This window comes from Somniosus microcephalus, chromosome 7 (assembly GCF_052327205.1).
Source record: "Somniosus microcephalus isolate GS21.2 chromosome 7, FLI_Smic_1.0, whole genome shotgun sequence".
Classification (NCBI taxonomy): Eukaryota; Metazoa; Chordata; class Chondrichthyes; order Squaliformes; family Somniosidae; genus Somniosus; species Somniosus microcephalus.
The window spans coordinates 9,201,908-9,218,540 of record NC_140993.1 but is presented as its reverse complement, the minus strand read 5'-3'; the positions used below and the strand labels follow the sequence as shown (position 1 = coordinate 9,218,540).

Below are 16,633 nucleotides of genomic sequence, written 5' to 3'. Positions count from 1 at the left end.
ACACGGGCGCAGTGAGCACAGGGGGTGATGGGTGAACGGGACTGGGTGTGAGTTAGGACACGGGGGCAGTGAGCACAGGCGGTGATGGGTGAACGGGACTGGGTGTGAGTTAGGACACGGGGCAGTGAGCACAGGGGGGTGATGGTGTGAACGGGACTGGGTGTGAGTTAGGACACGGGGCAGTGAGCACGGGGTGATGGGTGAACGGGACTCGGTGTGAGTTAGGACACGGGGCAGTGAGCACAGGGGGTGATGGGTGAACAGGGACTGGGTGTGAGTTAGGACACGGGGCAGTGAGCACAGGGGGGTGATGGGTGAACGGGACTGGGTGTGAGTTAGGACACGGGGCAGTGAGCACAGGGGGGTGATGGGTGAACGGGACTGCGTGTGAGTTAGGACACGGGGCAGTGAGCACAGGGGGTGATGGGTGAACGGGACTGGGTGTGAGTTAGGACACGGGGCAGTGAGCACAGGGGGTGATGGTGTGAACGGGACTGGGTGTGAGTTAGGACACGGGGCAGTGAGCACAGGCGGTGATGGGTGAACGGGACTGGGTGTGAGTTAGGACACGGGGCAGTGAGCACGGGGGGTGATGGGTGAACGGGACTGGGTGTGAGTTAGGACACGGGGCAGTGAGCACGGGGGTGATGGGTGAATGGGACTGGGTGTGAGTTAGGACACGGGGCAGTGAGCACGGGGTGATGGGTGAACGGGACTGGGGTGTGAGTTAGAACACGGGGTAGTGAGCACAGGGGGTGATGGGTGAACGGGACTGGGTGTGAGTTAGGACACGGGGGCAGTGAGCACGGGGGGTGATGGGTGAACGGGACTGGGTGTGAGTTAGGACACGGGGCAGTGAGCACGGGGGTGATGGGTGAATGGGACTGGGTGTGAGTTAGGACACGGGGCAGTGAGCACAGGGGGTGATGGGTGAACGGGACTGGGTGTGAGTTAGCACACGGGGCAGTGAGCACGGGGTGATGGGTGAACGGGACTCGGGTGTGAGTTAGGACACGGGGCAGTGAGCACGGGGGTGATGGGTGAACAGGACTGGGTGTGAGTTAGGACACGGGGCAGTGAGCACAGGGGGGTGATGGGGTGAACGGGACTGGGTGTGAGTTAGGACACGGGGCAGTGAGCACAGGGGGGTGATGGGTGAACGGGACTGGGTGTGAGTTAGGACACGGGGCAGTGAGCACAGGGGGGTGATGGGTGAACGGGACTGGGGTGTGAGTTAGGACACGGGGGCAGTGAGCACAGGGGGTGATGGGGTGAACAGGGAGCTGGGTGTGAGTTAGGACACGGGGCAGTGAGCACAGGCGGGTGATGGGTGAACGGGACTGGTGTGAGTTAGGACACGGGCAGTGAGCACAGGGGGTGATGGGGTGAACGGGACTGGGTGTGAGTTAGGACACGGGGCAGTGAGCACAGGGGGGTGATGGGTGAACGGGACTGGGTGTGAGTTAGGACACGGGGCAGTGAGCACGGGGGGTGATGGGTGAACGGGACTCGGTGTGAGCTTAGGACACGGGGCAGTGAGCACAGGGGGTGATGGTGTGAACGGGACTGGGTGTGAGTTAGGACACGGGGCAGTGAGCACAGGGGGTGATGGGTGAACGGGACTGGGTGTGAGTTAGGACACGGGGCAGTGAGCACAGGGGGTGATGGGTGAACGGGACTGGGTGTGAGTTAGGACACGGGGCAGTGAGCACAGGGGGTGATGGGGTGAACGGGACTGGGTGTGAGTTAGGACACGGGGCAGTGAGCACAGGGGGTGATGGGTGAACGGGACTGGGTGTGAGTTAGGACGGGACGGGCAGGAGCACAGGGGGTGATGGGTGACGGGACTGGGTGTGAGTTAGGACACGGGGCAAGTGAGCACAGGGGGTGATGGGTGAACGGGACTGGGTGTGAGTTAGGACACGGGGGCAGTGAGAGGGTGATGGTGAACGGGGACTGGGTGTGAGTTCGGACAGGGGCAAGTGAGCACAGGGGGTGATGAGGGACTGGACTGGGTGTGAGTAGGACACGGGGCAGTGAGCACGGGGTGATGGGTGACGGGACTGGTGTGAGTAGGACACGGGGCTGGAGCACTGGGTGTGAGGGTACGGACTGGGTGTGAGTGAGGACACGGGGCAGAGTGCAGGGGTGGGTGAACGGGACTGGGTGTGAGTTAGGACACGGGGCAAGTGAGCACAGGGGGTGATGGGTGACGGGACTGGGTGTGAGTTAGGACACGGGGCAGTGAGCACAGGGGTGATGGGTGAACGGGACTGGGTGTGAGTTAGGACACGGGGCAGTGAGCACGGGAGGGTGACGGGGTGATGGGTTAGGAACGGGGCAGGTGAGCACAGGGATGGGTGATAGGGGTGTGGTGTGACGGGACTGGGTGTGAGTTAGGACACGGGGCAGTGAGCAGGGGGTGATGGGTGAACGGGACTGGGTGTGAGTTAGGACACGGGGGCAGTGAGCACAGGCTGGTGATGGGTGAACGGGACTGGGTGTGAGTTAGGACACGGGGCAGTGAGCACAGGGGGGTGATGGGGTGAACGGGACTGGGTGTGAGTTAGGACACGGGGCAGTGAGCACAGGGGGTGATGGGTGAACGGGACTGGGTGTGAGTTAGGACACGGGGCAGTGAGCACGGGGTGATGGGTGAACGGGGACTGGGTGTGAGTTAGGACACGGGGTAGTGAGCACAGGGGGTGATGGGTGAACGGGACTGGGTGTGAGTTAGGACACGGGGCAGTGAGCACGGGGGGTGATGGGTGAACGGGACTGGGTGTGAGTTAGGACACGGGGCAGTGAGCACGGGGGTGATGGGTGAACGGGACTGGGTGTGAGTTAGGACACGGGGGCAGTGAGCACGGGGGGTGATGGGGTGAACGGGACTGGGTGTGAGTTAGGACACGGGGCAGTGAGCACGGGGGTGATGGGTGAACGGGACTGGGTGTGAGTTAGGACACGGGGGCAGTGAGCACGGGGGTGATGGGTGAACGGGACTGGGTGTGAGTTAGGACACGGGGCAGTGAGCACGGGGGGTGATGGGTGAATGGGACTGGGTGTGAGTTAGGACACGGGGCAGTGAGCACAGGGGGTGATGGGTGAACGGGACTGGGTGTGAGTTAGAACACGGGGCAGTGAGCACAGGGGGTGATGGGTGAACGGGACTGGGTGTGAGTTCGGACACGGGGCAGTGAGCACAGGGGGTGATGGTGAACGGGACTGGGTGTGAGTTAGGACACGGGGCAGTGAGCACAGGGGGTGATGGTGCGAACGGGACCTGGGTGCGAGTTTGGACACGGGGCAGTGAGCACAGGGGGCGATGGGTGAACGGGACTGGGTGTGAGTTAGGACACGGGTCAGCGAGCACAGGGTGATGGGCGAACGGACTTGGTGCGAGTTAGGACACGGGGCAGTGAGCACAGGGGGTGATGGGTGAACGGGACTGGGTGTGAGTTAGGACACGGGGCAGTGAGCACAGGGGGTGATGGGGTGAACGGGACTGGGTGTGAGTTAGGACACGGGTCAGCGAGCACAGGGTGATGGGCGAACGGGACTTGGTGCGAGTTAGGACACGGGCAGCCGAGCTTTGGATGAGCTCAGGTTTAGGGAGGGTGGAAGGAGGGAGGCCGGCCTGGAGTGTGTTGGAGTTGTCGAGTCTGGAATACGGCGCAGGAATCAGTAGTCAGAACAGACCGTCAGCAAGAGAAAACACTTTAAAATCGATACAATTTATTTTTAACTATAATTAATTTTACATCATTAATGCATTGACAAAATGCGGCAGAATTCGATATGTGCCAGAGTTTGGTATTACTGATATATTATATATATCTGTGCACTTTTATGTATATATTTCACAAAGGATGAGGGGATGAATGGGAACCCACAGGATCGATCGGCATGCAGGGAGCAGGACGCGGGCTGGGGTAACGGGGGAGGCGGGATACAAGTACATCAGACTGACGGTGTACGGACTACGACACGGAGGCAGGCGCCTTCACTGACCGGGCATTGGGAAGGACACTCGGCAGCTTGGGGCAGGGCGGGCGGCCAGCAAGGCGCCAATCGCATCCAAGGAATTCTTTTTTTAAGGCAATTGCTCTGGGCCTGAGGAAGCGTTTCCTTGGCAACGATTCGCCTCAGGCACTGGATGGCTGGGGGCTCTGAGGTGAGATGGGGGAGGGGGAGGGGGACCGTGCGGGTTTCCGAGTTCTGACCACTTGGTGCCTTGTATGAACACTCAACTTCTGATGAGACTAGGAGAGACGGAGAGGGAGGGAGAGGAGAGAGGGAGAGACAGACGGAGAGAGAGGGAGAGACGTGAGAGACAGAGGGAGGGAGAGGGAGAGACAGAGGGAGGGGAGGGGGGGGAGGGCAAGAGAGGGAGGGCGGGGAGAGGGGGGGGGAGAGAGACAGACGGGGGGGGAGAGAGGACAGACGGAGAGGGAGAGACAGACGGAGAGGGAGAGACAGACGGAGAGGGTAGTGACAGACGGAGAGGGAGAGAGGGAGAGACAGAAGGAGAGGGAGAGAGGAGAGGGAGAGACAGACGGAGAGGGGGGGGAGAGAGAGAGGGGGGAGGGCAAGAGAGGGAGGGGGAGGGGCAAGAGAGGGAGGGCGGGAGAGGGAGGGATGAGGGAGAGACCTCACCTCCTAATTCCCCTCCAAGTCACTCAACCATCCTGCTTGTAATATATCTCCTTTCTTCATCTTCGCTTGCCATAATCCTGAACTCCTCCTAACATCACTGTGAGAGCACCTTCACCACACGGACTGCAGCGGTTCAAGAAGGCGGCTCACCTCCACCTTCTCGTAGGGCGATTAGGATGGGCAATAAATGCTGGTCCCTTTCCAGCGACGCCCACATCCCAGGAATGAATAATAAAAGACAGAGACAGAGGGAGCGAGAGAGACAGAGGAGCGAGAGAGAAGGACCCTTGCAGTATGGGGAAAGTGGCAGGGTGATGATGATATCTATTAGACCTGGACACATCGCAAAACAAAGCGTAGATGCGGTACTGTTCAATACACACCACTCGCTCTGTTACACGCTGTCTTGTGCGCACTCTCCCTGTTTGTGTGTAATCATCTTGAAATCAATTTTAAAGTATTTCAATTAAAGAGACTGAACAGTCGTACAACAACAAAATACTGCGGAGGCTGGAATCCGAAACAAAAACAGAAAATGCTGCAACACTCAGCAGCCAGGCAGCATCCGTGGGAGAGAAACAGAGCTAACGTTGCAGGACTGGGACCTTTCATCAGAACTCCGGGTCCCGACCTGAAACGTTGACTCTTTCTCTCTCCACGGATGCTGCCTGGCCTGTGGAGTGTTTGCAGCATTTTCTGTTTTTGAACAGGAAGGTGATGGATACACGGAATGGGAACTGAGGTTTTCATGAGATCTGAATTGATTGAAGGATTCATCACCGAACTTTGCACACGGGAGTGTCTGAGAAAGTTCACCGATTTAAGACACGTGCTCACTCACTCCGTACACGTACACTGTGCACACTCACTCCGTACACGTACTCACTCCGTACACCGTACACTGTGCACACTCACTCCGTACACGTACAACCGTGCTCACTCACTCAGTACACGTACACTGTGCACACTCACTCCGTACACGTACACTGTGCACACTCACTCCGTACACGTACACTGTGCACACTCACTCCGTACACGTACAACGTACACTGTGCACTCACTCCGTACACGTACAATGTACACTGCACTCACTCTGTACACGTACACCATGCTCACTCACTCAGTACACGTACACCGTGCACACTCACTCCATACACGTACACTGCACACTCACTCTGTACACGTACACTGTGCACACTCACTCCGTACATGTACACTGTGCACTCTCACTCAGTACACGTACACTGTGCACACTCACTCCGTACACGTACACCGTGCACGCACAACTGTACACTGTGCACACTCACTCCATACGCGTACACCGCACACACAACTGTACACTGTGCACACTCACTCCATACACTGTGCACTCACTACGTACACCGTACACGTACACCATGCACACACAGCGCACCTACAACAGTACACGTACACACAACCGTACGCTGCGCACAGGCAAATGTAAACACTGCACACACACCGTACGCGCACCCATACACCGTGCTCGCACACGTACACTATATGCACACCACACATGCACACTCACACCACACATGCACACTCACTCTGCACACTCACACCACACATGCACACTCTGCACACTCACACCACACATGCACACTCACACCACACATGCACACTCACTCTGCACACTCACACCACACACCATGCTGACTTTTTTCCAACATTCCCCTTGTGTTTGCCTTTTACCCGCTCTGAGGGCGGGGGACTGCGATGGCGGACAGTCCGTCTGTGCTACATTGGAAAAGTTTACATAATCTCACGTGACTTTTTACATTCAGTTTATTCTTTGTACATGTGCATGCAGTGGTGAGTCTAGACTCTGGAACAGGAGCAGTCCGCCTTCTGGATGATGGCTTCTCCAGGGCGAGTTCGAATCTCGTTCTTTGTTCAACTATGCGAGGTCTTGCGATGGTGGAAGGAGGAAGATTAAAACAATACAATTCACAGGTGACATGTTGTGTGGTTCAAGGATCTCAATCTACAAGTCCTGCCCTTAATCCACGGCCATCCCACTGATTGGGACTGGGAGCAGGTTTGAGTTTTCCCCCCCCCCCATCTGACAAAGGCTGATCTTCACTCGGGTTCTCCGATGTTTAGTCTTCATTCCTGTTTCGTGCCAAGCTTGCTGCAAAGGGTCTCCTGAACTCGGCCGTCCGACAGATGGAGGGAGAAAGATCGGTCTGGGCGACTCCTCCAGCCTCTGGTAAAGGCATAGCTGAAGTAGGGAGAGTTGGATCGCAGCGGTCCCGTCCCGTCCCGTCCCCTCCCCAAAATAGAATCAAATCCGCGCCGTCCCCTCCTGGTTTGATTGACGCTATTACTGAAGGGAGGCGACTGAGGCAGAGTGACAGACAGCCCCTGGGACTGGTTAACAGAGGGAATGGGAATATGATTAACAGAGGGAATGGGAATATGATTAACAGAGGGAATGGGAATATGATTAACAGAGGGAATGGGAATAAGATTAACAGGGAATGGAAATATGATTAACAGAGGGAATGGGAATATGATTCACAGAGGGACTGGGAATATGATTCACAGAGGGACTGGGAATATGATTAACAGGGAATGGGAATATGATTAACAGAGGGATTGGGAATATGATTAACAGGGAATGGGAATATGATTAACAGGGAATGGGAATATGATTAACAGAGGGACTGGGAATATGATTAACAGGGAATGGGAATATGATTAACAGGGGCCTGGGAATATGATTAACAGGGAATGGGAATGATTAACAGAGGGAATGGGAATATGATTAACAGAATGGGAATATGATTAACAGAGGGAATGGGAATATGATTAACAGGGAATGGGAATATGATTCACAGAGGGAATGGGAATATGATTAACAGGGAATGGGAATATGATTAGCAGGGACCGGGAATATGATTAACAGAGGGAATGGGAATATGATTCACAGAGGGATTGGGAATATGATTAACAGGGGCCTGGGAATATGATTAACAGGGAATGGGAATGATTAACAGAGGGACTGGGAATATGATTAACAGGGAATGGGAATATGATTAACAGGGGCCTGGGAATATGATTAACAGGGAATGGGAATATGATTAACAGAGGGAATGGGAATATGATTAACAGGGAATGGGAATATGATTAACAGGGAATGGGAATATGATTAGCAGGGACCGGGAATATGATTAACAGAGGGAATGGGAATATGATTCACAGAGAGATTGGGAATATGATTAACAGGGAATGGGAATATGATTAACAGGGGCCTGGGAATATGATTAACAGGGAATGGGAATATGATTAACAGAGGGAATGGGAATATGATTAACAGGGAATGGGAATATGATTAACAGGGAATGGGAATATGATTAACAGGGAATGGGAATATGATTAACAGGGACCGGGAATAAGATTAACAGAGGGACTGGGAATATGATTAACAGGGAATGGGAATATGATTAACAGGGAATGGGAATATGATTAACAAAGGGACTGGGAATATGATTAACAAAGGGACTGGGAATATGATTAACAGGGAATGGGAATAACAAAGAACCCCTGGGACTGGTTAACAGAGGGCGGGAGTTGAGATGATTGGCTGGCCTAGGACTGCCCAAACACCAGGCAGCTGTTGCTCCAGCCCTGATGTGGGAGGACACAGGCCTACCTGGTGAGACACGCCAGCGACAGGCTGGCTCCAGCATGGAGTCGCTCTTTCCCTGCCCGTGCCCGCCATCGGGAGAAACACCGTCACCGTCTGCACCCCCTCAGCCTGCGGCCATGGGACTGGCGGCACCAGCTGGATCTGTGGGTCTCGGCCTTGTCCAACATCTCAACTATGGTGCAAAGTAGACAGAAGTCCTGTGAGAAACGCAGGCAGCCTGAGCGAGAGCAGAATCTCGACTTGAGTCCCTCAGAATTTGGTATTGACGGTTGATGGCACAAAAAATATATACTTTGGAGTTTTTATCAAATTGTTAAAAAGAAAATGTCCAGATGGTTGGTTGAGTTGCTATTGTATCTTGCGTTGTGCCCAATACGCTTGCCTTTGATGGATGAATGTTCTGTACAGTAATTACAGGAATATTTAACAACTGAGAGGCCGACTTCGAAGAGAGCGCTGGACAGTCAGTGTCTGTAACAGGGGCTGAATTCCAAGTGGAATTTGTTGAATGGTCCAGGGATCCGTTGGGGCTGCAGGTTTGTTCCCACGATCCGGTTCCCGTCGGCCTTGCCTCGAGGCGATCCGAGTTTTCCTTGTGTGTTTTTTTTAATGGAACTTTATTGTGTTTCTCCTCCCTCTCCCTCGTGGCTCTGCTCCGCTGTGGGACCTCCGCCGTGCGACCTCCGCCTCCCCCACAGCTCCCGTTGACGTCAGCAAGCAAACTCTTCAAAGTTGCCTAGGGTGGGGTGCCGGGGCAGCATGTTGGGGGTGAACCCCATGCTGTCCGAGTGGCTCCTCAGCGTGTCGCAGGTACTCTGAAAGAGGGGGAAGCGCAGGCATTAGAGGCGAAGGGGGAGGGGGGCGGAGAGATGTGCGGCGAAAGCTCGTCCTACTTTGAAGTGGCCAATGTCAGCACATCCCTCCAGAACTGCATTTTCTCGTGTATGTGTGTGTGTGTGTGTGTGTATACAGGTATGTGTGCATTCCCTTGTGTATATGCTTGTACACGTGTACATGTATGTGAATATTTGTGTATGTGCGTGTCTTAGGCTGAACCACACTGTTCGCAACCTTGGTGTCATATTTGACCCCGAGATTAGTTTCCGACCACATATCCGTAGCATAACAAAGACCGCCTATTTCCACCTCTGTAACATTGCCTGTCTCTGCCCTTGCCTCAGCTCATCTGCTGAAACCCTCATCCATGCCTTTGTTACCTCTAGACTTGAATATTCCAACGCACTCCTGGCTGGCCTCCCACATTCTACCCTACGTAAACTTGAGGTCATCTAAAACTCGGCTGCCTGTGTCCTAACTCGCACCAAGTCCCGTTCGCCCATCACCCCTGTGCTCGCTGACCTACTTTGGCTCCCGGTTAAGCAGCGCCTCGATTTCAAAATTCTCATCCTTGTTTTCAAATCCCTCCAAGGCCTCACCCCTCCCTATTTTTTTATTTTTTTATTCATTGATGGGATGTGGGCGTCGCTGGCTAGGCCTGCATTTAGTGCCCATCCCTAATTGCCCTTGAGAAGATGGTGGTGAGCCGCCTTCTTGAACCGCTGCAGTCCATATGGTGTAGGTACACCCACAATGCTGTTAGGAAGGGAGTTCCAGGATTTTGGCCCAGCGACAGTGAAGGAACGGCGATACAGGTCCAAGTCAGGATGGTGTGTGGCTTGGAGGGGAACTTGTAGGTGGTGATGTTCCCATGCGTCTGCTGTCCTTGTCCTTCTAAGTGGTAGAGGTCGCGGGTTTGGAAGGTGCTGTTGAAGGAGCTTTGGCGAGTTGCTGCAGTGCATCTTGTAGATGGTACACACTGCAGCCACAGTGTGCCGGTGGTGGAGGGAGTGAATGTTGAAGGTGGTGGATGGAGTGCCAATCAAGCGGGCTGCTTTATCCTGAATGGTGTCGAGCTTCTTGAGTGTTGTTGGAGCTGCACTCATCCAGGCAAGTGGAGAGTATTCCATCACACTCCTGACTTGTGCCTTGTAGATGGTGGAAAGGCTTTGGGGAGTCAGGAGGTGAGATACTCACCGCAGAATTCCCAGCCTCTGGCCTGCTCTTGTAGCCACAGTATTTATATGGCTGGTCCAGTTCAGTTTCTGATCAATGGTATCCCCCAGGATGTTGATAGTGGGGGATTCAGCGATGGTAATGCCATTGAATGTCAAGGGGAGATGGTTAGAGTCTCGCTTGTTGGAGATGGTCATTGCCTGGCACTTGTGTGGTGCGAATGTTACTTGCCACTTGTCAGCCCAAGTCTGAATGTTGTCCAGGTCTTGCTGCATATGGACACGGACTGTGTCAGTATCTGACGAGTCTCGAATGGTGCTGAACAGTGTGCAATCATCAGCGAACATCCCCACTTCTGACCTTATGATGGAGGGAAGGTCATTGATGAAACAACTGAAGATGGTTGGGCCTAGGACACTGCCCTGAGGAACTCCTGCAGTGATGTCATGTGATTGAGATGAATGACCTCCAACAACCACAGCCAACTTCCTTTGTGCTAGGTATGATTCCAACCAATGGAGAGTTTTCCCCTTGATTCCCATTGACTTCAGTTTTGCTAGGGCTCCTTGATGCCACACTCGATCAAATGCTGCCTTGATGTCAAGGGCAGTCACTCTCACCTCACCTCTTGAGTTCAGCTCTTTTGTCCATGTTTGGACCAAGGCTGTAATGAGGTCAGGAGCTGAGTGGCCCTGGTGGAACCCAAACTGGGCGTCAGTTAGCAGGTTATTGCTGAGTAAGTGCCGCTTGATAGCACTGTCGACGACACCTTCCATCACTTTGCTGATGATTGAGAGTAGGCTGATGGGACGGTAATTGGCCGGGTCGGATTTGTCCTGCTTTTTGTAGACAGGACATACTTGGGCAATTTTCCACATTGCCGGGTAGATGCCAGTGTTGTAGCTGTACTGGAACAGCTTGGCTAGGGGCGCAGCTAGTTCTGGAGCACAAGTCTTCAGTACTATTGCCGGAATGTTGTCAGGGCCCATAGCCTTTGCAGTATCCAGTGTCTTCAGCCGTTTCTTGACATCACGTGGAGTGAATTGAATGGGCTGAAGACTGGCATCTGTGATGCTGGGGACCTCAGGAGGAGGCCGAGATGGATCATCCACTCGACACTTCTGGCTGAAGATAGTTGCAAATGCTTCAGCCTTGTCTTTTGCACTCACGTGCTGGGCTCCACCATCATTGAGGATGGGGATATTTTTGGAGCCTCCACCTCCTGTTAACTGTTTAATTGTCCACCACCACTCACGACTGGATGTGGCAGGACTGCAGAGTTTTGATTTGATCCGATGGTTGTGAGATTGCTTAGCTCTGTCTATCGCATGTTGCTTCCGTTGTTTGGCATGCAAGTAGTCCTGTGTTGTAGCCTCACCAGGTTGACACCTCATTTTTCGGTATGCCTGGTGCGGTTCCCGGCATGCTCTCCTGCACTCTTCGTTAAACCAGGGTTGATCTCCCGGCTTGATGGTAATGGTAGAGTGAGGGATATGCCGGGCCATGAGGTTACAGATTGTGGTGGAAACAATTCTGCTGCTGATGGCCCACAGCACCTCATGGATGCCCAGTTTTGAGTTGCCAGATCTGTTCGAAATCTGTCCCATTTAGCACGGTGGTAGTGCCACACAACACGGTGGAGGGTGTCCTCAACATGAAGACGGGACTTCGTCTCCACAAGGACTGTGCGGTGGTCACTTCCACCTATCTCTGTAATCTCCTCCAGCCCCACAACCCTCCAAGATCTCTGCGCTCTGTATAGGTTCAAGTCCAACTAAAGGACATGATCACTTAAACTAGATTGACAACTTCTGTCCTCTTGCACATCCCCAATTTTAATCACTCCACCTTTGGTGGCCGTGCCTTCAGCTGTTTAGGCCCCAAGCTCTGGAATTCCCTCCCTGAACCTCTCATCCTCTCTACCTCTCTTTCCTACTTTAAGACTCTCCCTAAAACCTATCGCTCTGTCCTAATTTGTGTGTGTGTATTTGTGAGTGTGTATTTGTGTGAGTGTGTATTTGTGTGAGTGTGTATTTGTGTGAGTGTGTATGTGTGTGAGTGTGTATTTGTGTGTGAGTGTGTATTTGTGTGTGAGTGTGTATGTGTGTGTAAGTGTGTATTTGTGTGTGAGTGTGTATTTGTGTGAGTGTGTATTTGTGTGTGGGTGTGTATTTGTGTGTAAGTGTGTATTTGTGTGTGTGTGTATTTGTGTGTGGGTGTGTATGTGTGTGAGTGTATTTGTGTGAGTGTGTATTTGTGTGTGGGTGTGTGAGTGTGTATTTGTGTGAGTGTGTATTTGTGTGAGTGTGTATTTGTGTGTATGTGTGTGTGTATTTGTGTGTGGGTGTGTATGTGTGTAAGTGTGTATTTGTGTGAGTGTGTATTTGTGTGAGTGTGTATTTGTGTGTGTGTGTGTATTTGTGTGTGTGTGTATGTGTGTGTGTGTGTGTGAGTGTGTATTTGTGTGAGTGTGTATTTGTGTGAGTATGTGTGTGAGTGTGTATTTGTGTGTGAGTGTGTATTTGTGTGTGAGTGTGTATGTGTGTGTAAGTGTGTATTTGTGTGTGGGTGTGTATTTGTGTGTGAGTGTGTATTTGTGTGAGTGTGTATTTGTGTGTGGGTGTGTATTTGTGTGTAAGTGTGTATTTGTGTGTGAGTGTGTATTTGTGTGTGGGTGTGTATGTGTGTGAGTGTATTTGTGTGAGTGTGTATTTGTGTGTGGGTGTGTCTGTGTGAGTGTGTATTTGTGTGAGTGTGTATTTGTGTGTGAGTGTATTTGTGTGTAAGTGTGTATGTGTGTGTGTATGTGTGTGAGTGTGTATTTGTGTGTGGGTGTGTATTTGTGTGTAAGTGTGTATTTGTGTGAGTGTATTTGTGTGTGTGTATTTGTATGTGTGTGAGTGTGTATGTGTGTGTGTGTATGTGTGTGAGTGTGTATGTGTGTGAGTGCGTATTTGTGTGTGAGTGTGTATGTGTGTGAGTGTGTATGTGTGTGAGTGTGTATTTGTGTGTGAGTGTATTTGTGTGTAAGTGTGTATGTGTGTGTGTGTATGTGTGTGAGTGTGTATTTGTGTGTGGGTGTGTATTTGTGTGTAAGTGTGTATTTGTGTGAGTGTGTATTTGTGTGAGTGTGTATTTGTGTGTGTGTGTATTTGTATGTGTGTGTGTGTATGTGTGTGAGTGTGTATTTGTGTGAGTGTGTATGTGTGTGTGTGTGTATTTGTGTGTGAGTGCGTATTTGTGTGTGAGTGTGTATTTGTGTGAATGTGTATTTGTGCTGCGCGAGCTGCTGGGTTTTACCAGATTGTCGCTGTGGCTCCTCTTCGGCCTCTTCTTGTGTTTTACGAAACCGGACATCTTGTCTTTAAAAACCTGAAGTCACAAACACAGAGACACACAATCAGGACCCAAGCGAGACAGACAGAGGGACATCCCCCACTGCCCCACTGTGCGAGGGTTAGATCAAGCCAGGTCTTACCTCATACAAATAATCGAAAATTTCCAAGATGGTTAAAATACTGGCTCCAATAAACAGGCCCATCTGACCCCCGATATCACCTGCAAAACAAACAGCTCAGAGGTCAGTCAGCACTTCACATGAAACCTTATTAAGACAGACTGGGTATCTAACAGTCCAAGAGGGTTGTCAGAGGGAAGGGCAGATTGGGGGATTGGTGATATGGAGAGAGGCACACACTGATGGATTGGAGATGGAGGGAGAGACAGACTGAGGAATTGGAGATAGAGGGAAGAGCGAGACAGATTGGAGATGGAGGGAAGGATACGGAGGGATTGGAGATAGGGAGAGAGACACATTGAGGGACTAGGGACGAAGAGAGAGACACACATTGAGGAACTGGAGATGGAGGAATGGAGGGTTCGGAGATAGAGGGACAGAGAAACACAGGGATTGGAGATAGAGAGGAAGAGAGAGACACACAGATTGGAGATGGAGGGATAGAGATAGTGAGGAATTGGAGATGGAGGGAGATAATGAGGGATTGGTGATGGAGGGAGAGAGATAGTGAGGGATTGGAGAGAGACTGATGGATTGGAGATAGAGATAGACTGATGGATTGGAGATAGAGAGACTGAGGGATTGGAGATAGAGAGAGACTGATGGATTGGAGATAGAGACTGATGGATTGGAGATAGAGAGACTGATGGATTGGAGATAGAGAGACTGATGGATTGGAGATAGAGAGAGACTGAGGGATTGGAGATAGAGAGAGACTGATGGATTGGAGATAGAGAGAGACTGATGGATTGGAGATAGAGAGAGACTGAGGGATAGGAGAAAGAGAGAGACTGATGGATTGGAGATAGAGAGAGACTGATGGATTGGAGATAGAGAGAGACTGATGGATTGGAGATAGACTGGTGGATTGGAGATAGAGAGAGACTGATGGATTGGAGATAGAGAGAGACTGAGGGATTGGAGATAGAGAGAGACTGATGGATTGGAGATAGAGAGAGACTGAGGGATTGGAGATAGAGAGAGACTGATGGATTGGAGATAGAGAGACTGATGGATTGGAGATAGAGAGACTGAGGGATTGGAGATAGAGAGAGACTGAGGGATTGGAGATAGAGAGAGACTGAGGGCTTGGCGATAGAGAGACTGATGGACTGGAGATAGAGAGAGACTGAGGGATTGGAGATAGAGAGACTGAGGGATTGGAAATAGAGAGACTGAGGGATTGGAGATAGAGAGACTGAGGGATTGGAGATAGAGAGACTGATGGACTGGAGATAGAGAGACTGAGGGATTGGAGATAGAGAGACTGAGGGATTGGAAATAGAGAGACTGAGGGATTGGAGATAGAGAGAGACTGATGGATTGGAGATAGAGAGACTGAGGGCTTGGAGATAGAGAGACTGATGGACTGGAGATAGAGAGAGACTGAGGGATTGGAGATAGAGAGACTGATGGATTGGAGATAGAGAGACTGATGGACTGGAAATAGAGAGAGACTGATGGATTGGAGATAGAGAGACTGAGGGATTGGAGATAGAGAGAGACTGATGGATTGGAGATAGAGAGACTGAGGGATTGGAGATAGAGAGAGACTGATGGATTGGAGATAGAGAGACTGAGGGATTGGAGATAGAGAGACTGATGGACTGGAGATAGAGAGACTGAGGGATTGGAAATAGAGAGACTGAGGGATTGGAGATAGAGACTGATGGATTGGAAATAGAGAGAGACTGATGGATTGGAGATAGAGAGACTGAGGGATTGGAGATAGAGAGAGACTGAGGGATTGGAGATAGAGAGACTGAGGGATTGGAGATAGAGAGACTGATGGATTGGAGATAGAGAGAGACTGAGGGATTGGAGATAGAGAGACTGATGGATTGGAGATAGAGAGACTGATGGATTGGAGATAGAGAGACTGATGGATTGGAGATAGAGAGACTGATGGATTGGAGATAGAGAGAGACTGAGGGATTGGAGATAGAGAGACTGATGGATTGGAGATAGAGAGAGACTGAGGGATTGGAGATAGAGAGACTGATGGATTGGAGATAGAGAGACTGATGGATTGGAGATAGAGAGAGACTGATGGATTGGAGATAGAGAGAGACTGAGGGATTGGAGATAGAGAGAGACTGATGGATTGGAGATAGAGAGAGACTGAGGGATTGGAGATAGAGAGACTGAGGGATTGGAGATAGAGAGAGACTGAGGGATTGGAGATAGAGAGAGACTGATGGATTGGAGATAGAGAGAGACTGAGGGATTGGAGATAGAGAGAGACTGATGGATTGGAGATAGAGAGACTGAGGGATTGGAGATAGAGAGACTGATGGATTGGAGATAGAGAGACTGATGGATTGGAGATAGAGAGACTGATGGATTGGAGATAGAGAGAGACTGATGGATTGGAGATAGAGAGACTGAGGGATTGGAGATAGAGAGACTGAGGGATTGGAGATAGAGAGACTGATGGATTGGAGATAGAGAGAGACTGATGGATTGGAGATAGAGAGAGACTGAGGATTGGAGATAGAGAGAGACTGATGGATTGGAGATAGAGAGACTGATGGATTGGAGATAGAGAGAGACTGATGGATTGGAGATAGAGAGACTGATGGATTGGAGATAGAGAGACTGAGGGATTGGAGATAGAGAGAGACTGAGGGATTGGAGATAGAGAGAGACTGATGGATTGGAGATAGAGAGACTGATGGATTGGAGATAGAGAGACTGATGGATTGGAGATAGAGAGAGACTGAGGGATTGGAGATAGAGAGAGACTGATGGATTGGAGATAGAGAGAGACTGATGGA

The 16,633-nt window shown here is 51.5% G+C and overlaps 1 protein-coding gene across 2 annotated transcripts in view; it reads right to left on the bottom strand.

Moving 5' to 3' along the window:
* Window positions 1-8,613: 8,613 nt before the first annotated feature.
* Window positions 8,614-16,633, bottom strand: part of asic1c (acid-sensing (proton-gated) ion channel 1c) — a 537,225-nt gene continuing 529,205 nt past the window's right edge. For both annotated transcript variants that reach the window (XM_085992205.1, XM_085992204.1), the window contains 3 exons: window positions 13,818-13,897; window positions 13,640-13,711; window positions 8,614-9,141 (listed from right to left, as the gene is read on the bottom strand). In XM_085992205.1, the coding sequence (XP_085848331.1) occupies window positions 9,037-9,141; window positions 13,640-13,711; window positions 13,818-13,897 (257 nt within the window). In that variant the 3' untranslated portion in view covers window positions 8,614-9,036. The remainder of the gene's footprint in view (window positions 9,142-13,639; window positions 13,712-13,817; window positions 13,898-16,633) is intronic.